Source organism: Mus musculus, chromosome 7, assembly GCF_000001635.26.
Source record: "Mus musculus strain C57BL/6J chromosome 7, GRCm38.p6 C57BL/6J".
NCBI lineage: Eukaryota > Metazoa > Chordata > Mammalia > Rodentia > Muridae > Mus > Mus musculus.
The window spans coordinates 18,884,307-18,910,848 of NC_000073.6; the positions used below are offsets into that span (position 1 = coordinate 18,884,307).

At 50.9% G+C, this 26,542-nt stretch overlaps 2 protein-coding genes across 12 annotated transcripts; one reads left to right on the forward strand and one right to left on the reverse strand.

The window, feature by feature from the left end:
• Positions 1–383: 383 nt before the first annotated feature.
• Pglyrp1 (peptidoglycan recognition protein 1) lies at positions 384–6,132 on the forward strand. Its single transcript, NM_009402.2, has 3 exons — positions 384–667; positions 4,972–5,093; positions 5,858–6,132. The coding sequence occupies exons 1-3, from the start codon at positions 420–422 to the stop codon at positions 6,034–6,036; spliced, it is 549 nt and encodes a 182-aa protein (NP_033428.1). The 5' UTR covers positions 384–419; the 3' UTR covers positions 6,037–6,132.
• Positions 6,133–6,576: 444 nt separating this feature from the next.
• Ccdc61 (coiled-coil domain containing 61) lies at positions 6,577–26,108 on the reverse strand. Of its 11 annotated transcripts, none has more exons than XM_030242429.1 (15): positions 26,037–26,106; positions 25,827–25,951; positions 19,476–19,633; positions 19,164–19,246; positions 16,613–16,770; positions 15,252–15,407; positions 9,629–9,839; positions 9,473–9,543; positions 8,879–9,042; positions 8,692–8,767; positions 8,132–8,277; positions 7,968–8,046; positions 7,733–7,793; positions 7,009–7,081; positions 6,577–6,867 (listed from the first exon to the last, which is right to left on the reverse strand). In XM_030242429.1, the coding sequence occupies exons 3-15, from the start codon at positions 19,621–19,623 to the stop codon at positions 6,770–6,772; spliced, it is 1,524 nt and encodes a 507-aa protein (XP_030098289.1). In that variant the 5' UTR covers positions 19,624–19,633; positions 25,827–25,951; positions 26,037–26,106; the 3' UTR covers positions 6,577–6,769. The 11 variants fall into 11 exon arrangements, 10 of the variants coding, with proteins under 10 accessions (XP_030098289.1, XP_006539878.1, XP_006539879.1 ...); XM_006539815.2 differs by having other exon boundaries at positions 9,461–9,543; XM_006539816.2 differs by having other exon boundaries at positions 9,461–9,543; positions 26,048–26,098.
• Between the last annotated feature and the right edge of the window lie 434 nt (positions 26,109–26,542).

Consider the following 26,542-nt stretch of genomic DNA (forward strand, 5'->3'; position numbering starts at 1 on the left):
AGCTATGTGAGACACTCATACAGGAATACATTCTTAAAAGGAACTTTTGTTAGCCCCACCTGCAGGAAGTAAGTTTGTGCCAAAGCCCTGGGCCCCTTACCTATGCAAGTTCCTGTTAGGTTACACCATCCCCCACTGAGATCTAAGCCTTGGAAACCCCAGGAAACAACTGAATGTCCAGTCCTTTGTGCCCTTCCTGATGAGAGAGCCTCTCTCCCCACCTACTGACACTTAGCAAAGGCTCCATCACGGCCCCACCTCTGGTTAAAGGAGGAAGCTGGGTCTGGGTCGGAAAGTCCCGCCCAGGTGTGAAGCAAGCCCTTCCTCTGCCCACACCCTTCACCATGCCCAGAAGATAAAGTACACAGGATGAGGGCCAGCTCATACACAGCCCTGCAGTCCTGTGCGGCACGTCCAGCATGTTGTTTGCCTGTGCTCTCCTTGCCCTCCTGGGTCTGGCAACCTCCTGCAGTTTCATCGTGCCCCGCAGTGAGTGGAGGGCCCTGCCATCCGAGTGCTCTAGCCGCCTGGGGCACCCAGTTCGCTACGTGGTGATCTCACACACAGCCGGCAGCTTCTGCAACAGCCCGGACTCCTGTGAACAGCAGGCCCGCAATGTGCAGCATTACCACAAGAATGAGCTGGGCTGGTGCGATGTAGCCTACAAGTGAGTATGGAGTGGGCTGAAGGAGGTCGACCACACCTTCCAACCCTCCTGGTGCTGGATCTGCAATCTCCTGTGGGTGCTGAGGCTTTCTCCCCTGTAAGAGGGGACAGGAGCTGCTTCACATACAAGGTGACTTTCATATGTATCTTTCCTAAAGGCCTAGGCCTTGCCAGGACAACACCAGGCTGAGCCTTGCACCAAGTGAGTGGGCATATTGCAAGGCAGGACCAGGGAAACAGATGCTCAGGGCCCAGCTTCCTCTTCTGCAAAGGTCAACGGTATTATGGCCCCTAATACCCAATACCCAGGAAACTGGCTAGCATATGGCAGGAGCCCCAAAGCTATGGGCTAATGTCTCCTGTGTGCCAGAGTTCTAGATGGGAGCATTGCTTGAAGCATATCACGATAGCCCTGTGTGCATAAAGACAGAAAAAGATGTGTTTGGGGTGGACCAAGAACCCACTGGCTCCGTGTGTAAAGGTGTTTCCTAGCAAGTACAACAACCTGAGTTCTAACTCAGGCAGAAGGAGAAAACTGACTATTGATGGACTGATGGTGTCCGTGACACCTACGCATGCATCACATACACGCATCTCTCACTCACACACACATACACACACACACACACACACACACACACACACATGCTTTAGGGGGGAGGGCTTTGATAGGCACAGTATTGATGCCTGTAATCCCAGCAGTTGGAAGGATAAGGAAAGAGGATTGCAAAAAAAAAAAAAAAAAAAAAAAAAGAGGATTGCTGTGAGTTCAAGGCTACCCTGGGCTTCTCAGCAAAATCTTATCTCCAATAAGGGTGGATGGAGGTGGGGGGAAATAGGTGAGAGAGATGTCAGATCCCTAGGTAAGGGACGGCTTCCTGTGGCTTTGATGTGGCTCTAGAAGAGGCAGAAGGAAGCTAGGGATTGGGGTGTCCGGCACAGAGGCAAGTCCTAGGAGGTTCCTTCAGCCAAAGATGGGGTGGGAAGGGAGGGAGGGGGCACGGACGCAAAGGTCATGGTGAGTATTGCGGTCAAACAGTATCCACACAGAAGGTTCTGGGTGAGGGACAGGCATAGATCGACCCAGGTGTTAGTAGGCTCCCACTGGCTGGCCACAAAGGTCTGCTTAGATTGATCCGTCACACCTGCTTTTCAGTGTCACAGGCCGGGGTGTCATACCTGGGCCTGTTTGAACCCTATGACTTCTAAGGCTGCGCTAAGAGCCAGTTGCCTGCAGAATCGACTGGAAATGCCAGTGCCCATAAGACTGCTCTCTCTGCCAAGCACCTGAGGGTCAGAAGCCATCCCACCTGAGAGGGTTTTTGTTTCTGTTTGTTTTTCGGTTTTTCGAGACAGGGTTTCTCTGTATAGCCCTGGCTGTCCTGGAACTCACTCTGTAGACCAGGCTGGCCTCGAACTCAGAAATCCGCCTGCCTCTGCCTCCCGAGTGCTGGGATTAAAGGCGTGCACCACCATCGCCGGCCCCACCTGAGAGTTTAATCATTCTAAGGCTCCAGCATCAAAGCCCCTCCCCTAGATTGAAGTGGGGTAGGGAAGGCTGAACTGGGGCCACAGCTTTCAGCCTCAATTTCCTTGCCTGTAAATGAAGGTTTGGGTTTGTACTACCTAGATACCTCTATATGTGTGTGTGTGTGTGTGTGTGTGTGTGTGTGTGTGTGTGTGTGTGTTTCTTTGTGCATGTGGATGTGTATACACCTCAGTGTATGTCTGTACAGCATGTGTGTGCAAGAGCCCTAGAGGTCAGAAGAGGGCATTGGATCCCCCTTGAAGTTGAATTACAAGTTGTGAGCCACCATGTGGGTTCAGGGAATCAAACCTGAGTCTTCTGCAAGAGCAGTAAGCACCCTTGACCACTGAGCCATCTCTCCAGCCCCTATATGAAGCTCTTGACTCTGCCTATCTTACGATGGTGGCTGAGGTTTGCAGGCATCCCTGTAAAGTCACGCAGTGCCTCCTCCACCCAAGGCCAGGTGGTGTCAAAGTTAGGACATTGTAATGCACAGGGGATGCAGGAGTCAGTCAATGGCTTCTCTGCTGTCTCCCTAAAGTGACAGGGCTTTTGTCCCTGTGCTGAAGACAGGTTCACCTCACACACACCAAAGTGTCTACTAGTCTTCCAGAAGAGAATCTTTCATAAAGGCCCACAGCTTGCCATGACACAAGGCTTACTAAGCCTGGCTCTGGGTGCCATGTTCCCATCTTGATTCAGTCTCCTGTGAGGCAGGCTGTAAGCTGGCTTCCTAAGTGGCGCACAGGGGCTTAGATCCCAAGTCCCAGCATCCTCTGACTCATCAGCACCTCAGAGGCTGACTCTTCCACTGTCCAACTTGAAGCTGCTCACCTAGCTCCAAGGTGCCCCACCTAGGGGTAGTTCTCACTTGAGACTTGGTTAATGAGTGGAATCCATAGATCTGCTACCATGCTAGGATTGGAAACCTCCAGAGAGATGCAGCCTCCACCCTTGAGTCCACAGTCATGCCTGAGAGGACTCCAAGAGTCAAGGCAGGCTGGACCAAAGCAAACGTCCTTGGAGACTCACTCTTTAACACTTGCTTATTTGGCTAGAGGCAGACGCATGACACAAGGTTTGTGTGGAGGTCAGAGGACAACCTGCAGGAATCAGCCAGTTCACTCCTATTGGCATGTTGGTCCCTGCTGGGCCTGGCCCAGCCTTAGGGGGCCTGTACTGGGCAGGACTCAGCATTGGATGAAGGCTAAAGACAGATGGTCCCTGGCCTTATAACCTTATTGTGTGTACTTTAATAAGCACTGGTTTCTCTCCTCTCTGGCTCAAGGACCTCTTGCTGGCTAGGCAAGAGGTTTGGGACTCATTAATTCTTTGTGAACCAGAGAGAAGAGAAAAAGAATTAAAATCCTTTACACAGACAAACACACACACACACAGGTCAGACCCGTCCACCTGTCTCAATCAACTCCATAAGTATTTATGCATGCTTACACACATTCACATATACCTACACACATACATATAGACAACAGATATATACATATATACATTTGGTGGAAGAGGCTGAGCTCCAAATGCCACACACATACATTTGGAAGGAAGGATGGATGGATGTGGCAGCGTCTCCCAAGCCACACTTTATTTTTCTCTCTGACCTTTTTATAGACAAAAGTTCTTAGAAACTTATCTCCTAAATAAAATGTTACACAGAGGAGGAGTTACAGAAGGATGCTGATATTAAGTTCAAAGCACTGCTTCATCTATAAGCTCATTATAAGTTCAAAGCAACAGCTTTACACGGCCTTGCTTTAATCACAGTGCACCTGTGGCCTCATCCGTGGACCTGCCCTAGAGTGAATGTTTTTCCTTCATCACAAATCTGTCTGAAGCCTATTTCTCTCCTTAGTGTAATTGTGAGAGCTCACTGCATTCCAAATTATGCAGCCTTTACTTACTGTTCTATGAGAAGGGGGCACATTCTAGTTTTGATTCTGATTTTATTACATCTTTCTGGCAAAACAACTAAAACCATTTCTAACACTTTCTTTCTAAAAGTATTTGAATCAAATCAGGAATTCTATAAAGTCAATAATTCATCTAAACAACATTAATTCATAAAAATTCATCTTAATGTTGATCTGCAGGAAATTTGCTCAATGGAGCGGGCTAATGCCCAGGAATCCTTAGGCTATATAATAGTGACAAGAAAGGCATATCAGCTTCAAGAAGCAATCCTGGGATGAAGTCTCTTGGGACCTTGCCTCTCAGAGCTCACCCATCTTAAGCCATGCAAAAACTGGTGGGTCACCTCCAGGAAAGTCACCGGCTACCCTTAGCCTTTCCTAGCTGGCTTCTGACAGGCCTCAGAGATAGAACTCAGTTGTCAAGTTTAAGAAAGGGCCTCTTCTGGATGAGCCATCTCACTGACCCAAGGACAGACTTCTGAGGGCCAGAGCCATCTGAGCCTGTTATATTGTGCAGGTCCCTAATGTCAGCTTTGCCTGTGGGAGGCATCAGTACCAACCTCAGGGGCTTGATGTGGGGTGGGGTGAGTTCACAGGCATGGGGAGACAGGAGGAAACAATAAATCCCAACCTTACCCACAGGCAATGGTTTGCTGCGTCGTTAATGATATGATTTCTGTATGACTTTGGACCTCTCTGATTCTATGTAAATTGGGGGTGGCAGTTTACCAGTTGCTACAAAGATGCTTGGCAGAGGTGCAATAAATGGGTATGGTTGTCTTAATACTGTAGAAGATGAGTGAAGGATGTTGAAAACCCCTACTCTTATCAAGCTCCACCCCTCCTTCACAGCTTCCTTATTGGAGAGGACGGTCATGTCTATGAAGGCCGAGGCTGGAACATCAAGGGTGACCACACAGGGCCCATCTGGAATCCCATGTCTATTGGCATCACCTTCATGGGGAACTTCATGGGTAAGTACATCCTGGACTGGGGATGATGTGGGGAGTAAAGGGGCTACACGCTCTGCCGTCTATATGCTCATAATCTCTCGTAAGAGAGTTCAAGTCCTGTACCTCATTTTTATCTTTGGGTCATTTAGATTGTATGCTGGAAGTAGCTGAGTTGGGGAGTGGGGGGAGCCAAGCACAGAAGCATACAGGAATAATACCAGCACTCCTCAGGTAGAAACAAAAGGACTGTGAGTTTAAGACTCTGTCTCAATAAAATAAAACATGGTAGCACCTGTAGCTCAGTTGCTAGCTTGCCTGCCTGGCATGCACAAGGCCCTGGGCTCAAATCACACAGTGCAAACCTTGATCTCAGGCCCTGGCAGCCGGGAACAGGATCCATTCCAGCTGATCCCTTTGGGCTACACAAGAGTTCCAGGCCAGCCTGGGCTAGAGAGCCTGTCTCAGATCAACCAGTCAATTCCTCAGGTGCCTAAGATGTGTCTCATAGGTGGCAGCTAATTGTGTGGACAGACCCAGCGCCCAGAGAGCAGAGGGCCAGGGCCAAGTGACAATCATAACAGGCAACACTTCCTAAGGTCCCCTGTGCTAGGCTCCCTTTTGTGGTTCATTGACAGTTAACTATTTATCTCCCACAGCCCTATGGGTAGATGCCTGATTTTCTCCTCACGGATGAGGAAGCTGACATAGAGGGCAGTTTACCCAACTCTCTCTGCCCTTCAAAAAAGCCCATCTAACTTTCTGTATCTTGTCCCTCCCCCTTGCAGACCGGGTACCCGCAAAGCGGGCCCTCCGTGCTGCCCTAAATCTTCTGGAATGTGGGGTGTCTCGGGGCTTCCTGAGATCCAACTATGAAGTCAAAGGACACCGGGATGTGCAAAGCACTCTCTCTCCAGGTGACCAACTCTATCAGGTCATCCAAAGCTGGGAACACTACCGAGAGTGAGAGACCTTGAGACCTAGTGAGAATCCCCCCCCCCCAGCCCGAAATCCCTCCTGCCACCTGCTTCTTCCCATTGACCCCCAATAAAGACTCAGCACCAACCATGCTCCCTCCGGTGAATCTCGGTCACATGACCCTTCATTATCTCTGCACATATCTCGGGCCACTCCTCCTGCTCACACCACTCCATCCTCACTGGTGCAGGAAAACCCAACAGCCCAGTGCTGAACTAAGACCCCAGAGGGCCTGGCTCAGAATTCACATCACAGCTTAGAACCTAGACGTCTCGGGTAAGAGCCCAGAAATCAATACCAGGCAGGTCCCAATGTCACCCACAGCAGCTCAAAAGAACCAGACAGTGTGGGCCATGCTGCAGGACCCCACTCCCCTGCCATACAGCCAGGCACATCTAACTCTGCTGTGGCTCCTCTGGAGACACAGGGCTCACTGCTGCCCTCTGGCCTCCAGGTCACAGTTAGCACTGTCAACCCCATCCTCACTTCTGCCCACTCCAGGTCTACCCTTGAATCACACACTAGGGGGTCCCAAGAACAACCATATTTATTTACAAAATACACACTCTCTTCTCCTAGAATGAATTACTGGGAGAGGTGGGAGTCAGGGCCTCACACACTGAGACTCCAGGAGCACCTGGCGATGAGCACGGGAGGGGCGCTGCCTCCACACCAGACCCACTGATGGTACAATGAGAAATCAGAATACCACCTCTCCAGGATCATGACCGCGTGTCCAGCCGGTTCATGTATTCCTGCAAAGCCTTCAGGCGGGCATCTATTTCAGCCATGTCAGCTCCCTGGAAGTCGGAGCTGTACTCTGTGAAAACAGAGGTGGGGGTGGGGACCATGAAGGGCTAGTGCAGCAAGGACAAATAAACTCCCCTTGTTATCACCAAAGGGTTCTGGGATGAGAGAAGGAGGGGATAGGAGGGACAAATATGGGACACCCTGGGCTCACCTTTAATAGGGACCCAGCCCCCAGAACTGGCCAAGTGTCTCTGGTGATCACTGCGTTCTTGAGTGGTAGACTTCTGGTGACAAGAGAGGCAGGAAAGGGGTCAGGCAACCCCCTTTCACTCCTATCCCCCAAGTCCCACGGGGACTTCTGAATCTGAGGATCTACAGGTTGCCACTATATCAAGAGCCTCCTTCTGACACAAGAGCCATCCAATGAACTGGAAAAGCCTGAGGCAGAGGCTACCCAGGCTCCCTGAGTCATGACAGAAGGAGGAGCCAGGTTGGAGGGCCTGGCATCATTTGAGACAAGAATATTTTTCCTTTTTTCCTTTTGACATAAGATCTCATGTACAACAGGTGGGCCTCAAACTCACTCTGTAGCTAAGGCTGATTTTAAACTTCAAAAACTCCTGCCTCCACCTCCTGAGTGCTGGTTTGACAAGCCTAGCAGTGCCACTATACTCACTTTATATGGAATCCAGGGCCCTTAGCTAGAGGGATATTCTACTGACTGAGCCACAGTCCAAAACTTAAAACAACATACTGTGGCCACTAAGATTTTGCCTACGAGGCCCTGGGCCCCCAAACACCCTGCTTCAAGGGTCATTCTAGAGTCCCTTCTACAACCTGGTATCCCCAGGACAGAGAATCATAGAATATAAATATAAATATAAATGATCTTCTGTGGTTTAATACTACCCTCCCAGCCTGGGAATGAGCCTCACCGTCTTGGACCTGCTCCAGGGTGTCGGACTGGGTGGTTTCCCTCGGCCACGGCAGCGGCGACTAGAAAAAGACGCAACCAAGGACCACAGAGTATCTCTGGTACCTCCCTCCTGACCCACTTCGTGGTTTTAAGACCTCCAACCTCCATCACCTAATTTCCCTGAAAAAAAAGATTGCTTCCATTCTCCCCAGGCACCCTTTCCAAAGTGTCCTTCCCCCGAGTCCAAGCATTACCTTCTGGAAACTGAGTGGGAGAAATCCTCCAGCTCGCTGCAGGAGCTGACTGACGAGCAGCGGCTGCGGAAACTGTCCACTAGGGGGAGACGAAGGGCGTGAGGCCCAGGAGCCACATGGCCCGCCCACCGCCCACAGCCACAATGCCTCTCCGGGCTGGTTACCTGAGGAGCTGCGGTTCCGGGAGCGGTTAACTGCGTCCCCTCGGCCCGTCACAGCAGCAGCGGGCCGAGTCTGCTGAGACCATGAGACGGACGGACCGTCTCCGCTTCCTCCACTGCCCATTCGGTTCCGCTGCTGCTGCTGCTGCCTAGAAAACCAAAGACTAGGAATGTGCACCAACTGCAGTGAGAATTGGAACCAGCCTCTGCCAGAATCGGTGGCCAGCCAGAGGTCACTTGGAGACCTTGATATGTGAGGGTGGGGAAAACAAGCAATGTACCTGAGGAGTTAGGAGAGCAAAATGAGGTTGGGGGGGGGGCAGGGCCACAGGAGGGGGCTGAATCGGGGTGCGGTGATAACAGAGACAGCAGGACCAAGGGAGGAGATGGGAGCACAGGAAAGCAGAGTTAGGTGACAGAGAGGTTACGGAAAACGGAGGGGGTAGGTGGAGAGGGGAGAGAAGTAGGAGCCCAGAGAAGAGACAAGGCTTATCTGCAGTTTGGTGAAGAAGTGTGGTAAGGACTGTGCACAGAACAGAGGTGGGAAATTGGCGCTGACTTACTTCATCCTGATTTCTCTCTGCTTCTTCTCCTTGGCTTTCACAAAGGCTGTGGGGTCAAAACGGGGCGCACGACTACCTAGACAGTGTAGGGAGGAGGGTGGCTTGCATTCTGGCTTGCATAGCCGCCGGCACCTGTCATACCTAGACCACTCCACCTCCCCCACATTAAGACGGGTCGGTCACAGACCTGTGGGTGAGGGCGAGGGGTGTGCTGGCCGGCCACGACCCCGGGCCCCACGGCTGCTCTCCCGTGATGAGGAGCGAGTGACCGCGCGACCACGGGACGTGGAGCGCTCCCGAGACGATGAGGCTCGGCCCTCCCTGACTGCAACCGGCGGCAAGGTGCGTCTCCTGGGAGCACGGAGTCCACTGTCAGCTTCCCATCCACTAGCTCACTCCAACTCTGGTGCCACCTTCTCTGTACCCTGAGACCCACATTCTATCTCCCGAAACATTGCCACCCAGCTCAGGTACCTTTCTATACCATACCTTCTCCAAGTCCTTTTCCAGAACCTTCTCCTTCCCTATGTCCTAATACCTAACAGACTTTTTCCCAAGGTCTTCCTTCTCTTACATCTCCCTTGGAAGCCCTCCCTATGCCAATCAAGGTCAGCAAGCTAGCTCCCTGATTCTTACCTCTGGGATCCACCCTACACCTCCGACCTACCTCCAGGCCCTACCAAATTCTCCACAGGCCCCGCCCACCTCCCAAAGCCAGCTTCTCACTCCACCCCTCCTTTTGCCCCACCCCATAGGCCACGCCCCTCACCCCCTTCTGTACATGGCCAGCTCGCTGTTCAGTGTCTTGAGCCTTGCACGCAGATTGCGCTCCGATGCCTTCACCTCCTCGAGCTGCGGAGGGAAACAGGGACCGCTGAGGTCCAGAGCAGGCCGACGACGTCCACTGCGGCGCCCCCTCCCCGCATCCGCCCCTCACCTCCTTAGCCAGTCGGCGACTATCCTGGCTGCGGCGGCCAGCAGCCCGACCCCCGAGGCCACGCTCCTGCCGTAACTCCAGCTCTAGGCCCCTCACCAGCCCACGCAACGACTCGGCCTCCTGGCGTGCTGCCCGCCCCGCCAGAGCCTCCTCTCGGGAGCGGCCCAGCTGTGCCTCCAGCTCCCGCTTCTCAGACGTCAAGCGGGTCACCCTGCGAGGTGGGAGAGGGGAACTGAATACTCTGTGAGCCCCTGCTCGCTGCTCCACAGTTGGCAACCCCCCAAAGCCCCCCCGAAGAAAGAGGAATGCAGTCCCCGGGGAGGGGTCTGTTCCTGTCACCTCCCTCCGAAGCAAGAAGGATGCTGAAACCACTTCACTTTCACCCTAGTGACATGGTGACCTGGGTAAAAGATGCCTGCAGCAAGCCTAGGCCAACTGACCTTGTTCCCACCTCCTAGCTTTTCCCAGCCAGATTTTCTATTTGTCAGCCAAAACCAACTGATTAGGTCCCTACCCTGCTCAAAGATCCTTAAGAAAGCACCACATACACAAGGCTCTCCTTCCCCGCTGCTTATAAATAGCAAGAAGCAAAGGTAACCAAGTGTCCAGGGACAGAACTAGTTGAATTTCCCTGCGCATCCACAGTGAAGTGCCTTCGTGACAAGAAAGGAGTGCTGATTTTCACTATTTTACCCAGTGTAGAATGTATGCACCAAGTCCTCTTTGTAAAAAGAAATGGGAGGGACTAAAAATTATCTGAGTTTGTTCGTATTTTGAAAAACATAAATGAAAAACGTTCAAATAGAGAAGGAGCCGCCTATGCGGAGAGGGGAAGAACAGACAGAGAAACTGGACCTCTCTGGATGCACCCCTAGCTCCAGCTTTGACTCTGGAACTATGAAAATACTTTGTGTTGGCTCTGGTTATATTGACCAGGCTGATCTTGAATTTCTGAGTTCAAGCAATGCTCCTGCCTCAGGAACCAGGGCTGGAGGGAGGGGACAATCAACAGGCTCCAAGAAACAAATGTACTTAAAAGAAAGAATAACACTGCAGAATTCTGATGTGACTAGAACACAGGGTTTTAACAAGTGGGATACAGAGATTCAGGGCAAAAGAGGCTGCAAAGAAATCTAACCTTTATTCCAAAGTCTCACTAGTGATTGCATTGGTATTGTTCAGAATAAAGAAAATAATTGTTGGGCTGGAGAGATGGCTCAGAGGTTAAGAGCACTGACTGCTCTTCCAGAGGTCCTGAGTTCAATTCCCATTACCCCCATGGTGGCTCACAACCATCTGAATGGGATTTGATGCCCTCTTCTGGAGTGTCTGAAGACAGCTACAGTGTACTTACATATAATAAATAAATAAATCTTTAAAAAAAAAAAAAGGAAGGAAGAAAGGAAGGAATTGTTACTGAGGCTGGAGAGATGGCTCAACAACTAACAGCCTTGGCTGTTCTTCCAGAGGACCCGGGTTCAATTCCCAGCACCCTCCTTTTTTTTCTTTTTTCTTTTCAGTTTTTCGAGACAGGGTTTCTCTGTGTATCCCTGGCTGTCTTGGAGCTCACTTTGTAGACCAGGCTGGCCTCGAACTCAAAAATCCACCTGCCTCTGCCTCCCAAGTGCTAGGATTAAAGGCGTGCGCCACCACTGCCTGGCAATTCCCAGCACCCTCAATGGCAGCTCACATCTGTATTGTAACTCCAGTTCCAGAGGATCTGACACCTTCACACAGATAGGCATGCAGGCAAAGCACCAATGCACATAAGATAAAAATAATCATTAAAAAATTGTTACTCTTTGGAAACTATGATTTTTCTGCATCAGAGAAACCTGGGTGCAAAATCAAGGAAAAAGTAAGAATAGACAGTATATTCTTTTTCTAAAACTATACTTGTCTTCTGGCTCTTTCCAGTAAGGAAAAAAAAAATCTAAATGCAACAACAGATCATGTCCAAAACAAAACAAAACAAAAAAGCTGGGCAGTAGTGGCACATACCTTTAATCCCAGCACTTGAGATGCAGAGGCAGGCGGATTTCTGAGTTCTTAGGCCAGCCTGGTCTACAGAGTGAGTTCCAGGACAGCCAGAGCTATACAGAGAAACCCTGTCTCAAAAAAATAAATAAATAAAAATAAAACAAGATAAAATAAAATCATGCTAACATTACCTCCTGATAAAATAAATAAATAATTTTGGAAAACTAGTGATAGACCACCCACCTAGTAACCCGGAATGAGACACTGGGGGCGTGGCTCAGTGGTAGAGCCCCTGCCTAGAATCCTCCACAGAGGATTCTAGATCAGTGGTAGAGCACTCACTGAGTATGCACAATATCTGGGTCCTATGTCTGAAACTTAAAAAATTAAAAACTCCTGGGGTCCTTCCAAAAGGATATAGAACCCAACATGAACAGATCTACCTGGCCAAAGACAACACCAACATGAAATCAAAATCCACTGTAATGAATGTATCAGGTCACATCTATGAGGTGAATACTGTTCCCCGCCCCTTCCAAAGTGCCCAAAGATATCCATGGCCTTCTCCTAAGCCTGTGAGCATTCCACTGTTTGGCAAAAAGTGACTTTTTTAGATCTGCTATGAACGGTGAGATGAAAGGCCTCTCCTGAATTATCAGGGCAGATCACAACCTGAGATTAGAAACAGAAGAAGGGAGGGGAATGTGACCTCAGAGGCTCAGACCAGATTGCCAGGACAGAAGCCAAAGCACAGCTGCAGCTGCCAGGTGTTGGAGAGGCAAGAAAGGGATTCTCCCAAGGGCCCATGGGAGGACGGCCCCACTGACCCCTGCGCTGCAGCCAGTGAGCACCATTTCAGACACCAGCCTCCAGAGGGAGCCAGAATACACTTGTAGTGATTTTTCATTTGGTTTTATTTTTATTGCATTTCTTTATTTGTGTGTATGCACGAGACACAACTGCGTGTCATAGCATTCATGTGGAACAGAAGGCAATGAGTGGGGACTTGATTCTCCCCTTCGACCACGTGGGTCCCAGAGACTGAATTCAAAGCAGCAGGCTTAGTGGCAAGCACCTTTACTGGGTGAGCTATCTCGCTGACCCCATCCAATGTGTCGTTTTTGCTGTTGCTGTTGTTTTATTTTGGTTTTCGAGATAGGGTTTCCTCTGTGTAGCCCTGGCTGTCCTGGAACTCTCTCTGTAGACCAGAACTCACAGAGAACCATCGCCTGCATCCACAGGATTAGAATTTTATGTGTGTGTCACTGTACCCAGCAGACCACTCCAGTGTTTTGAGCTACCTGTCTATGGAGAATGGGAGCCACCTCTATATTCTGTCAGAGATGAGCAAAAATGAAAGACTCAGCACTGATCACTCCTGGGGAAACACACCTCAGGGGCATGCTGCTTTACTCCAGCCAACAAGAGCTCAAAGAATCATGGACTTAGATCATCCCCTAATAGACGTCAGTCTAGCCAACAGGCTCAAGAACTGACAAAATGTGGTGGCACACGCCTTTGTTCACAACACTTAGGAGGCAGAGACAGGTGAGTCTCTGAGTTCAAGTCCAGCCTGGCTTACAGAGTGAGTTCTAGACCAGCGAGGGCTACACAGAGAAACCCTGTCTCATACAAGGATGGAAGGAGGGGAACAAGACAAGAGCAAAACACAGTGGACACCTATAATCTCAGTACTTGGGAGGCAGAGTCAGGGATAGCCTTGCCTAACTAGCAAACACATAAAATAGTTTTGTTTTGTTTTGTTTTGTTTTGTTTTTAAAGTAGGTAATGTATACATGTATACATATACACACACACACACATACACACACACACACACACACACACACACATACAGTGAGCACACACTGAGCAAGGCACATCAGTAATCCCCACTCTCCGCATGCCCTTCCTTCCACCAGCCTCTGTAGAGCGGGTACTTGTCAGCGTGGCCCTTCTGCCTTCTGCCAGGACTTCCTCCTGAGTAGCTCCTTGTGGGGAGGTGGTAACACAGGTGGTAACACAGAGCAGAGGGAGGAGGGCCAACAGATCAGGGTAAGCCTGGTCTGTGTAGCAAGCCTTGGGCTCCAAGAGAAAGAGGGACCGGCAGAGTCAGGACAGGACAGGGGGAGACACCAGCAGCTCAGAGATTTCAAGGTACCCTCTCCGTACCGTGGATGGGTAGAGGCCATAACCTTGTGGCCAATTTGGGAGGTGCATACAGGTACGGCCTAGTGGAAGACGAGGTCGCAGCCTCCCACTGTGTCCTTCCTCCACCTCACCTCTGATCAGCAGCACCCATGGGGCCTGCTACCCTGTATATTCCCACCCTCACTCACTCCTCTCTGGCAGCATTCAGCACTCAGTCTGCACTAGCACCTATGTGCCAACAGTGCCAAGATTCTGGCTTCATCCAAGACATAGCCTGCAAAAGTCACCTAAGATCTCTGAACTGGAACCTGGTGAAGACGGCAATGCCTGTCTCACAGGGCATGTCTGCTGTGAGGATAGCCACTTTCTGAACTCCATGGATCCACACATGTGCACAAACCCTCACACAGACACAAATGCATAATAAAATAAATCTTACAAAGAATACCATGGGAACTGAAACGTGACTTGGTTAGGTAACATACATGATGCTCTGGGTTCGATCCCCAGTACCACATAAACCATGCCAATCAGGAGTTCAAAGCCACCCTTGACTACAGAGAGCTTGAGGTCAGTCCTGAATATCTAAGGCCTTGTCCAAAAGAAAGAAAAAGGGGGATCAAAAAGATGGCTCAGTGTGTTTGCCGGTCCATAATGCTTGCCTGGCAACCTGAATTTGCCTCCGGAAACCCATGTTACTATAGGAGAAAACTGCCTCCACACACATGCCATGGTATGTGTACCCAAAAACATACACACACTCACCATGCACATGATAAACAAAGAACATACTTAATGTTTTTAATGTCACTAGTCCTTCTTAAAGAATTGGCCATTTCCAGGGGGAGCCCAACCCTTGCCTATAAATGATAGAACACAGCAGGAGTCAGCAAGGATGCCAGGAGCCTGCAATCTCTTCCTGTTCCCACCATAGTCCTACCTGCCTCGAGGACTGCATATGCTGCTTTGTCTACCTAGCACACTCTTATACTCTTCCTAACTCTTTCACTTAACCCACTCAAGACCTAACGGATCCTGGTCCAGCTCCCTTCCTGCCTCTTCCTCACCTCATCCCATGCAATAACATGTTCATGTGGCAATTGTTAACACCCACTCCCACTTGGCTAGGTACCCCAGGCAGAGAGCCAGGCGACACCAAGAGGTCAGCGTGTAGGCCACTCAGGCCACCCTTCCTTCCAGCCTCTCATCACCTTTGCTGATGTTGCTTCTGCTTCTGAACCTCTCTGGGACATGACCCCCCCCCCCCAGCCCTCCATATGCTGAATCTTTATCTGTGCATCTCCCTCACTGGCCTAGAGGCCCAGAAAGACAGAGCCATGGCTGTCAATCACTGCTGAATCCCCTGCACCCAACAAAAGGCAGAGAGGCAGAGCTGAGAAGGAAGAGAGCCAGTGTTCCCAAGGAGACAGATGATGGGCAGTGCCTGTCCCGTCTACCACATCCCCATCCACCACACACACCCCAGACTCACTGCTCCCTCAGGTGCCAGATCTCCGTCTCCCGAGCATCCTGGCCGCCATTCAGCCCTCGAAGATGACCCAACTCCTCCTTCAGTGAGCGGATGATGCCCTGCAGGACCACAGGGTCAGGCTTGCCCTGGTACGGGAGGGGCAGCGGGTAGTGAATCCTGAGAGAGGGGATCAGAACCGTGGCATCTCAGAGGCCAAGATCCACCCACCTGAGAGCACAGGTGCCTGTAAGCCAAAGAGCACAAGCACTCGCGGTCCCCAAGAGCTTTTATTTTGAAGGTTTTGCTTGTTTGGGTTCTTGAGACATGGTCTCTCTGTGTAGCTCTGGCTGTCCTAGAACTCTCTATGTAAACCAGGCTGGCCTCGAACTTAAGAGATCCACATGCCTCTTCCTCCTGAGTGCTGGGAAGTGGTTGATTCTAGGTGCTTTGTCCCACACACCACTGTGCCAAGTCATTCAAGCCCTGGTGCCCCTGAGCTTCTGCCTCCAGGATCTGGGGACACCTAGCTGGACGGTGCTGTCTGACTGTCCTGTCAAGCCTGCAGGGTAAGCACTGTCACATGATCTCTACAGGAAGAGCTATCTTCAAACACAACCCAACCTAGCCTCTCCCGGGAAGACAGTGGTTGGCCTGAGCTAAGTCAGCCCTGAGCTGCAGCAATGGCAGGATGCCTTCAGGTGGGGCCCACCATGCGGGTCCTATGGGATTGCCAACTTCTCAGTCACTAGCCCAGGCACCAGGACACACAGACCCTGTTACCCAGCTACTCAAGAGCCATTCCTGACTAGGTGTGCTTGTTCCATCCTGTAATATCAGCTCTCAGGAGGCTGAGGCAGGAGAACTACCATGAGTTTGAGGCCAGGCTGGGCTACATAGCAAGACTCTCTCTTTAAAAATAAAAGTGAAGGGCACAGAATGACTGGAGCAGTCAGGAGCACTGGCTGCTCTTACAGAGGTCTGGGGTTCAGTTCCCATACAAGACCAGCTAGTCTATGCCAATTGTGAGAAGTCTGCAGAGGACTTGCACAGCCCTGTCCCTTCTTCTTCAAATACACAAAGAACAAACAGAAAGCTCTCGAGTCCCTAAGAGGAATCTGAGCTGTGTGGTAAATGATTATGTTTAAAGCACTTGAGGATGTACTCATGGGCAGAGCACTTGCCTATCATGTACAAGGCATATTCAACTGCTAAAGTAAGGAAACAGGTACTGGCCAGTCTGTCACCTGCAGCCAGTCACAACAAGAAAATGACACAAAGCCCACAGACTCTGCAGGTGAAGTAAAATCATTCCAGCCTCCTGGCACTGGGGCTCCTCCCACCCCTGCCACCAGCCTGGGCCCTGAGCCCGCCCCTGTGCCCACCTGTCAAACTCCACCGAATAGATGAGAATGAGGTAGCGTTTGGAGTTGAGCTGGGCCGACCTGGGGGCCAAGGCACCTGGGCGGCCTCCCAGCTTGCGGCTGCGCAGAGACTCCAGGTCTGTGTAGGTGAGCAGGTCCAGGGTGACAGACTCACTGCTCTGTGGGAGAGGAGGAGGGGAGATGCGAAGGACATTCATAGCCACCATGGGACCATGGCCACCCTCCCAGACACTGTGCCAGGTCACAGGGTGCCTGAGCTCCTAACAAGGAGGCTGGTGGGCATGAAAGACCCAGGACAGGCACGAAGACATGATTGGAGGCATACGCTGGAGAAAACCTACGTACCAAAGCACCTCACACCTTCCTCAGAGAAACAACACATGCCCTTCCTGCTGCGCACAGCCCACTAACGAGGCCAAAGAACTAGTGAGGGATGAATGACCCCTTAGCAGAAAGTCAGCCAAAGCCTGGGCGTAGAAGCACACGCCTGTCTTCTCAGCACTGCGGAAGTGGAGGTGGGAGGATCAGGAGCTCAAGGCCATCCTCAGCCAAGTCTAAGGTCAGCCTGGGCTACAGGAGGTGAATGAAAGGGAAGGGAAAGAAAAGATGGAAAGATGGAAAAAAGAAAGATGGAGAGAGAGAGAGGGGGAGGGAGGGAGGGAGGGAGGGAGGGGAATTAGAGAGAAGGGGTCAGGAAGAGAGAACTCAAGCCAGTGACAGCCAAGGATGACAGGGGCCAACACTTGGGTTCTGGGTAACTAACTCCTGAACACTGGCTTCCCACACAGACAAAGCAGATGATGGAGTAGTGCAGATCACACATCCCGGGCAAAGTGCAAGATCCATCGGTGCTGTTTGGAGTGGCTTGGTATTGCGGTGTTTTCTAGTTTTGGGGAGATGGGGTCACATGTTACCAGTCTGGCCTTGAACTCACTTTGTAGCTAAGGATGGCCTTCTCATCCTCCTGCCGCTACCTCCCCTGTGCTGAGATGACAGGCATCCAATAGGAGCCACCTGATGACGTGGCTGATGCCCCTGGCAACTAACTTTCCAGAAGCTATACCTGTGCACATTATAGTGGGTTAGTGTAGACAAGCACTCCACTATCTGAAAAATGTTAGTCAGGGGACTAGAGAGATGATGGCTCAAAGGTTAAGAGTTCTGCTGTATTCTAGAGGACCTGAGTTCGATTCCCAGCACCCACATCAGGCAGTTCACTGCCTGTTATTTAGACTATTGTATGCTACCCTGTGTGGGGGCTGGGGACCAACCTGTGCCCTTTGCAAGAGCAGGAAGTTCTCTTAACCATTGAGCTATTTCTCCAAAATACTGTGGCTGGGCTCAGTTGGTAGCCTGCTTGCCCAGCTTGCACAAAAACCTGGGTTCTAGCCCAGCACCACATGTGTAAGGCCACAATGCTGCCTTGACCTGTAGTCCAGGTACTGGAAGACAGAAGCCAGGGTCATCCCTAGCTAAACAGTAAGCTCAAAGGGTTCTAGGGCAACCTGGACATGACATGAGACAATGCCTCAAAAAAAAAGTTCAGAATTCTTTAAAATAAAATATATATATACATACATACACATGAATGCCATGAAAATGTACACCTGCAAAAACAACAATACTTCCAATATAAACTTTACTGCATATTGTATTTAATAGCATTAGTGTGTGTGTCATGCATGCATGCAAGCAAGTGTGTGTTTGCATTCTTGTGCCACATGTGGAAGTCAGAGAACAACTTTCAGTGTTCTGTCTGTCCCTCCACCAGGTGGCACCTGGGGATGGGACTCAGGTGGCCAGGCTGGCTGAGCTAGCACCTTTTTATCTGCTAGGCCAGCTCGTCAGCCTTCACCAATATCTCAACAGGAACATTAACGGTGGGGTGGCTCTTCCTCTCTCCTTCACATTTCCCTGGGACCTGAATCTATTTTTCTTCTCTCTTCCGGTTCTAGAATTTATTTACTTTTAATTTTGGGAGGGGGTATGTATGTGTGAGTGCAAGTGCCCTCAGAGGTCAGACGGGTCATCAGAACCCCTGCAGAGGAACTGCCTGAGGTGCATGCTGGGAACTGAGTCCTCCGAAGAGCAGCAAGTGCTCTTACCTGCCATCACCCCAGCTCCCCTCAGCACTGCTTGTTTTATCATCTGAGACAGGGTCTCTTGCGTCCCAGGCTGGCCTCCATCTCACTAGTGAGCAAGGGAAACCTTGAACCTCTCGTCCTCTATTGGTCCCCACTTAAATTCTGGGATTGCAGGCATACACCACCACGGCAGACCATGAAGTGCTGGAGATCTAACCAGAGACTTTAGCCACACCCCCAGCAATACATCCGTGTGTGTGTGTGTGTGTGTGTGTGTGTGTGTGTGTGTGTGTGTGTGAGAGAGAGAGAGAGAGAGAGAGAGAGAGAGAGAGAGAATCAGACCCCCTGGCATGTGCAAGAGAAGGTCTGAAGACCAAGCACCCTGCCTACACCAGGTAGCCATCCACAGCCCCACACCCCAAACTCTGGGTAACAGAAACCTCCCCGACCCTGAAACTGGTCCTTACCTGGGTGAGGGCCGACTCCAGCATGTTACAGAAAATGCTGAACTGTTTAAAGTTCCCCGTCTTATGAGTCAAGTCTTCAATGACTGAGTGGAAAGAAAAGTTCTTCCTGAGGTCTGACCACTTGCCCAGCACAAAGGCAATATGCTGGAGTAAGTTCTCCAGCTCTGCCCACCCCCGTTGCCTCTGGCCAGATCAATGGGAGCCACACTCCTGCCCCGCCTTGAAGAGCTTCAGAAGAGGCAAGAACACACACAGCTTGGCTCAGCCTCAGCTCCGGGAGGAAGGGGAGCCCACCCCCGCAAGCACACTCACAGTTGGCATCAAACTCTCCACGCCACTGGTCAGCTGTCATCCGGTCCTCCACCTCCAGCTCCAGCACCTGCCCAGAAACCACAACCCGCACAGCGTGCTCCACACCCCGGAAGATGTAGTCCACCTGCAGGCCAGCGGGCTGGTCCATGGCCAGGGTCCTGAAAATGGGGACAAGACAGAGACCTAGAGGCACACCTGGTGTCTACAGAGGCCAAAAGACAGCGTTGCCTCTGGAGCTGGAGTTACAGAGAGTTGTGGGCTGCCATGTGGTTGCTGGGAATTGAACCAGGTCCTCCAGAAGGGCAGCCAGCGCTCTCTCCAATCTTGGTCTTTGGAGAGTGGGTTCCACTCTGGCTCAGAACTCAGGATTCAGCCTCCCAAGTACCGGGACGGCCACACTCAACCCAGTTCTCCGTGCTTCCTATGCTATTATCTGTTCAACCCTCGCTAACAGCTCTGGTAGGAAGGCATCATTTTTAAACTCATCTTTCAGACAAGGAATGAGGCTCAGAACAGTGAGCGCATTCTCCCGAGATCATCGGTAGATCCAGGAACTGACTCTCGGCTCTGCATGATGGTGCACACCAGCTAGCTATCCCAGCACTCAGACAGAGGCAGGAAATGTTGCCAAAACTTTGAGGCCAGCCTGGGTTGCATAACAAGATCCCAACACAGAAGCCCTATCCCCAAAACACAGCAACACCACAAGGCTCCAACTTTGGGTTTTTAGTGGTGGTGGTGGTGGTGGTGGTGGTGGTGGTGGCGGCGGCGGCGGCGGCTTTGGCTTCACTGGTTTGGTTTGGTTGGTTTTGGAACAGGTTTGGAGAAAACACACGCAGCCATGTTGGCTTGGGACTCTGGTTTCTGGAACAATTTTTAGTGGAGGACTTCACAAAATCTGGAAGCCCCTAGCAATCATGCGTCCACTTCCTAGGAGTTCTGAAGTGTGGAGTATTCATCTCTGCCCCTGCCCAGAGACCTCAGCCCCGCAGAGCAGTCAGCTGCCACCACAGCTCAGGGCAGCCACCACAGCTCAGGGCTGCCACCACAGCTCAGGGCAGCCACCACAGCTCAGGGCAGCCACCACAGCTCAGGGCAGCCACCACAGCTCAGGGCAGCCACCACAGCTCAGGGCAGCCACCACAGCTCAGGGCAGCCACCACAGCTCAGGGCAGCCACCACAGCTCAGGGCAGCCACCACAGCTCAGGGCAGCCACCACAGCTCAGGGCAGCCAACATAGCTCAGGGCAGCCACCACAGCTCAGGGCAGCCACCATACCAGTTTACTAGAGAATTGTAGGTTGAACTCCTGGGGATCTGTGCTCAAGGTACCTCCTCCCTTGTCCCCATTGTCAAGCTGATCTTGTCCTCCACCCTACAATACCTGGGTTACACAGCCCCGCCCAGCATCCCGTGACCACTCCCACCACCTAGGTCCCGGACATTCACCCTCTGAATAACAGGCCTAAAATCCAGTCTCCCCAGTGCACACCTACACTCCAATCTATTACCTCTTGGAGGCTTGGAAACTGTCCCTTAGCTGCTGCCAGGCAAGAACTTCACAAACCAGGCCTACACTCTGGCCAGCTCTCTCCTGAGCCCCAGCTCCCAACACCCACTCTTCTCTCCGTCTCAGGACCTCTCTCCTGTGCAGACCTCCACTTCCTACCCCTTGTACTTCGGTGCATGGTGGACACCAGCGCTCCCTCTGCACTGACCCCTACTTCATTCTATTCCCCAGCTTGAGGCGTGGGGAAACCAGCTCACTGCTTCTCTCCATCACCCTTCAGCTCTACATTCTCCTAGAACCCCGCACCCTGAATTTTCTGTCTGAATTGTCATGCCCCCTTTTATTCTGCTTCCATTCTGCCCACTTAAGTAAAGTTCTATCCCACACACACCCCAGTTTCTGCCTGTATTCCATTTCCCCATATTTTACCTAAATTCTGCCCAAACTGTACCTCTCTTCCCCAACCCACAGCGGGGCACATTTCCCACCTCCCTTCCCCTGGGCAGCCCTCCCCACCTTTGAGACTATCCAGGCCCAGTCCCTCTCACTCCCTTGAGACTCTCTCCCTCTCCCTGCTCACACCATCCTTGCTAAAGATCCCAGAAGTTCATCCTGGTGGCTGACTTCCAGCCTGCCCCAAATCTCTCCTGGCTCCTCTCCTAATCCCCTTCTGATCAGTATCACAAGGAGGCGGGGCTCCACCCTTGCCAGTCCTTGCCATCACTACACACACCTGGACACCCCTTCACCCACTTCTGCCACAGCCTCTTTAGGTTGCTCTCACACAAGCTATCAGTCTCCCAGCCTCCAGCCCTCTCCACACCATCTTTCACTAAGGGAATCTCAAAATGTAGCCCAGGGCTACAGGTCACTGCCCCTGGCTCCTCCCAAACTGTGCTCCAAAATTTCAGTAGGGAAGAGAACCCTCCACACTGGGCTCACCACACCACCACATCCCACCATCACCATGGGCAAATTATTGTCCCCAGCCCACCCTAGGCTGTTTGCCCACCAATCACTACATACCCCTACCCCATCTCTAGCTTTACTGGGTTCTCACAAGAATGTCACACACTGTGCCACATAGCCTGTCCTCTACCCCACTCTGAATTGGCCTCTCAAACTCTGGATGAATATGAACTGGCCTGAGCTCTCTCCATCTTCACCCTGTTCTTCCTTCCACTGACCCCCAGGAGTCATAACCACAAAAGCCCTTTAAGCCACTGAACATGGTTTCTCTGCCTTCTGCTAAAGTCAAGGGTAGGACACCCCACAATGGAGACCATTACAGTGTACCCTGCAGCTCCCCAGCACACTCAGGGAGTCCCCAAAACATACTTCCCAACTCAGTGTCCTCATCCTAATTCTGCTGCTCTGGTGGCACTGACTCGGGCTTTGACCTGAGCATGGCTTATGCTTACGGTCAGTGCTGCAGGCTGGGAACTCACAGGTTTATCACAGATCCTCATTCACGTCCCAGTCTGCCATAGGTAAGGTGCTTGCCATTTTATGGTAAGTGAAGTGAAGATAAAGCCAGGCCTGGGGTCAAAAGCCTGTTAGCAACAAGCTGGAATGTAGACTCAAAAGTCTAAGACCAACATGGGCAACAGTGAGGTCAAGGCCACTCTGGGTAACTTAGTGAGACTCGGTCTCAAAAGAGAGGGTTATGGGCTGGTGAGATGGCTCAGCGATTAAGAGTGCCGACTGCTTCCAAAGGTCCGGAGTTCAAATCCCAGCAACCACATGGTGGCTCACACCATCTGTAATGAAATCTGATGCCCTCTTCTGGAGTATCTGAAGACAGCTACAGTGTACTTACATTAAATAAATAAATAAATAAATAAATAAATAAATAAAATATTAAAAAAAAAGAGAGAGGTTATAGATGTAGCTTAGTAGTAGGGGCTTACCTAGCATGTGTGAGGCCCTGGGTTAAATACCAGTTACTGGGGAAGGGGTGGTGTATATATATACATACATACACACACATACACACACACACACACACACACACACACACACAACATTTGGGACAAGAGCACTAACATTGTACACTGTCGTGAGCACTGAGTTAGTCAATGTGTAGGTGTCTGGCACTCCCCCTTAACACCCACTCTTAGCTGACAGTCCAGAGGCCAGCCACAAAAACCTTATTCCCAAAGCCTGCAAGCATGGCTTGGCAGAAGACAGCTGACTTGCCTAGAATCCACAAGTAAGAGACGAGGGCCATGGCTCAGCCATACAGCACTTCACCGTCCCTTGAGATGTAAATAAATAAAAACAACCTCTCCTAATTGTCACTCTTCCTACCTCTCAGTACCTTGGCCTGGCATAGATCTGCTTGCAAACCTACAGAGGAATGCCAAGATAATGTCTTGGCACTAGGAAGACCTGCAAGGTCATTCCTGACACTCTCCAGTCTCAGCTTCGAGATTCCAGGTGGCACTACAATGTGTCCAGTTTATTGCTGCAGTCGACTCCATTCCCAGGAAGGAGCCCCTCCCAGCTCGCTATTCCACCTTCCACCATGGAGAGGCCAGAGGAAGGGCAGTTAACTCTAGCATAGTAACTTTCTACACCTATGTGTTCTTCAGGAGCCCAACACTAGTAGAGAGATCTGAGCAGTCCAAGGAGTAAACGAAGGATCTGGTGGCTCTGAAAGAGACAAAGCCAAGTGACTAAACAAGCAGCCAGCAAGGCCTCATGCAGCCCCCATCTGGACTGAGACCTTTGGCGAGAGTGGGGAAATCACTCAGACATCTGTGGGAAGGGGAGACAGCAGTATAAAGCATGTGTTTGCTACGTTTAAAAGACACCGAGACCTTCGAGGTCCCAATAACGCAAGCAAGGCGTTTCCAAAGGTGTGTGGTTGTGGAGAGGAAGGAGGACAGAGCTCTAAGTATCTGGAGATCCTGTGAGCAGGCGAGGCCTAGGGAAGAGCGGGTGGGATGCAGGCGGGGTTAACAGAGGAACACAGGATTTGGCTTTTTTGCTTGCTTGCAGAGGGATCTCATGGAACCCAGGCTCAGCTTGGACCCCTAACCCTTCCGTCTCCACCTCCCACCTCTGGGATTACAGCTGCTCATCACCACGCCTGCTCTCACTGAGCTAGGGAGCAAAGCCAGAGCTTGAAGCAAGCTAAGCAAACACTCTCCCAACTGTACAAGATCCCTTGCTATCCATCCTCACCCTAACTTGTTTGAGAGTCTCACCGTGTGTGTGTGTGTGTGTGTGTGTGTGTGTGTGTGTGTACACAATCTTTTTAAATGGGAGAGAAAGGAAGTAGTGATGAAAAGCCAACTCCTAAGTACCTGAGAGGAAGGGCCTGCCAGGCTGAATAGGGATACCAAAGAATCATTTGGGGGCAACTGCATGTCAGCTGGACTTCCAAGCAAAGAAGAGCTGGCCTTTGGATAGAGCATGGAGTTCAGAGATGGATACGGGAAAGAGACATCTGGGTAAACAGAGTGAGGGAAGTGGTATAGAAAAAGTGATTGCCCAGAACATGAAATTCGGGTATGAAAGGATTAAAGAACTCGCCCAAAGCCACAATGATTTCCATAGTGGGTCCCAGAGTCAGTGCCAGGGCCCAAACTTGGGCAAACAGATACCAAAGCTCACACTCTCTTCTCTAGGTTTGTTTTGAGACAAGGTCTCCCTCTTTAGGTAAAACGAGCCCCAAGCTCATCCTGTGACCCAGACTGATCTCAAACTGCCAGTCCTTCGCCTCAGCTGCCCAGTCCTGGGATTACAAAGGTGTGCCACTGTAGGATGCGTTATGACACTTCAGGGTTCATTCAGAGGGGCTGTCCAGACGACTCAATGGGTAAAGCTTCCTGCTGTGTAAACCCAAAGAGCGGAGCTTGACCCCTAGAATCCACAGAAAGGTGGAAGGAGAGAACCAACCCAGTGTTGTTGTCCGACCTCCACAGCCACAGCCATATAGCTGGTCCTTGCTACTTTGTGGGTTCTTTCCCCCAGGCTTTATCTCCCATTTTCACCCCCTAAATACTAGATAGGAGAGAAAACAAGGATAGAGGGGAAGAGAGGAATTAGGAAAACCCCTGAATCTAATTTCTTTCCTTTTGTTTCTTCTTCGACCGTGACTACTAACAAACCACAACCAACCTTCCTAAATGACCAACAACCCTGCACACATGCACATACACATACAGGCACACATGCTTCTTGGGGGCCCTAACATTTATATGCTCTCTAAAATGTTCCCAAAATTCCAAATGTCACACAATCGAAAAAAAAATTATCTGCAGCTGGCAAAAACACACTTCTGCTAGAGCAAGCGGCAAATCATAGTAAGCTGAGAACTGTCCAAAACAGGTACACCTGGGATTAAAATGAAAACATATTCTTATAATATTTCTGTGTTTTTTAAAGGAACCAAAATTCCAAAGCTGTCACTACACACCCATCCTGTGATATGAATCCCCCTCCCATCACACACTTGTGTGAACACACAATAATTTCTATGCGTTCAAGGAAAAAAGGCGAGACACTGTCTCAAAAACAAAACATAAGACTCGTTCCCGACCTCGGCAGCAGTGGTAGAACTATTGACTAACATTTCAAAGTTTGTCATCTAGCACTGCAAAGAAAGCGAGAATTAAAAGTGATTTCACGACAAATAACTTGCTCAGAGCCTGCACACAGTAAACGCCTCTGGTCCGTAGGGTAGGAACACACCCTCAACCCTGGAACCTCAACCCTGCCTTGTCTTCACCTGCCTCCATCCTCCAAACCAACTCAAGTTCAGAACCTACGGCATCTCGAGGACACCCCCTCCGCACCTCGTGGGGTGTAATATATATAAAATAAAACTCTACCTTACAAGCTCTAGTGCAGTATTCGGTAAGGGTTCTCTAAGTTCTAGCCGCGTATCTCGCGAGCGACAACATGATGCATTAAAGACCCCGTGAAATCTCCAGCTTGCATAGGTTCTGGCGTCCACCTGCGTGAAAGAATCGGTGCTCTGGGGACTCCCCACTGCCCGCGCCTGCAGCCCGCGCCTGGAGCCCGCGCCCACACCCGCGTACTCGCTCTTCACCTCCACGGACTCGATCTTCACGAGCGGTTCAACCGCCGAAGTTTCAGCTCCGCCCACATCCGGCCTTCTCACTTCTGATTGGTCTGATCTTACAGGCAGCCATGTTTCCATAAGTCAAAAGCGACGCCCGTCACTCTGTCCCGCCCCCATGGGAGAACCCGCCTTCCGAAGTTTACAATTGGTCTATTTGGAAGAGGCGTTACTAACACGTGTGGGGAGACCTCCGAGGTTTACAGTCTGTTTCTAGTGATTATTGGGTAGATATTCTGCCAATCATAAGAAAAAGGTGGTCCCTTGGAGTAGAAGGAGGATCCCGGAAATAGCATTTTTACTCCGCCTACCACACCCACCACCCCCAGCAAGGCAGGCCTCGCCCACAGAGAAGGAAGGGGCTGACTAGAGTGTGGAACTTGCTCAGAGGAAGGTCCGAGCCTTCAAGTCAGGAGGCTTAGAGGATATTCTCAACTGTAAGGACAGCCTAAGTATACCCTGATC

Excerpts from the sequence above, each read along its gene's own strand:
- Pglyrp1 (NM_009402.2), top strand. The coding sequence starts at position 420 with ATGTTGTTTGCCTGTGCTCTCCTTGCCCTCCTGGGTCTGGCAACCTCC. Across the intron at positions 668-4,971 it reads TGGTGCGATGTAGCCTACAA|CTTCCTTATTGGAGAGGACG; the intron begins GTGAGTATGGAG and ends CCTCCTTCACAG. Across the intron at positions 5,094-5,857 it reads CTTCATGGGGAACTTCATGG|ACCGGGTACCCGCAAAGCGG; the intron begins GTAAGTACATCC and ends TCCCCCTTGCAG.
- Ccdc61 (XM_006539815.2), bottom strand. The coding sequence starts at position 19,623 with ATGGACCAGCCCGCTGGCCTGCAGGTGGACTACATCTTCCGGGGTGTG. Across the intron at positions 15,408-16,612 it reads TATTCGGTGGAGTTTGACAG|GATTCACTACCCGCTGCCCC; the intron begins GTGGGCACAGGG and ends CCCCTCTCTCAG. Across the intron at positions 8,278-8,691 it reads CAGAGAGAAATCAGGATGAA|GCAGCAGCAGCAGCAGCGGA; the intron begins GTAAGTCAGCGC and ends TTGGTTTTCTAG.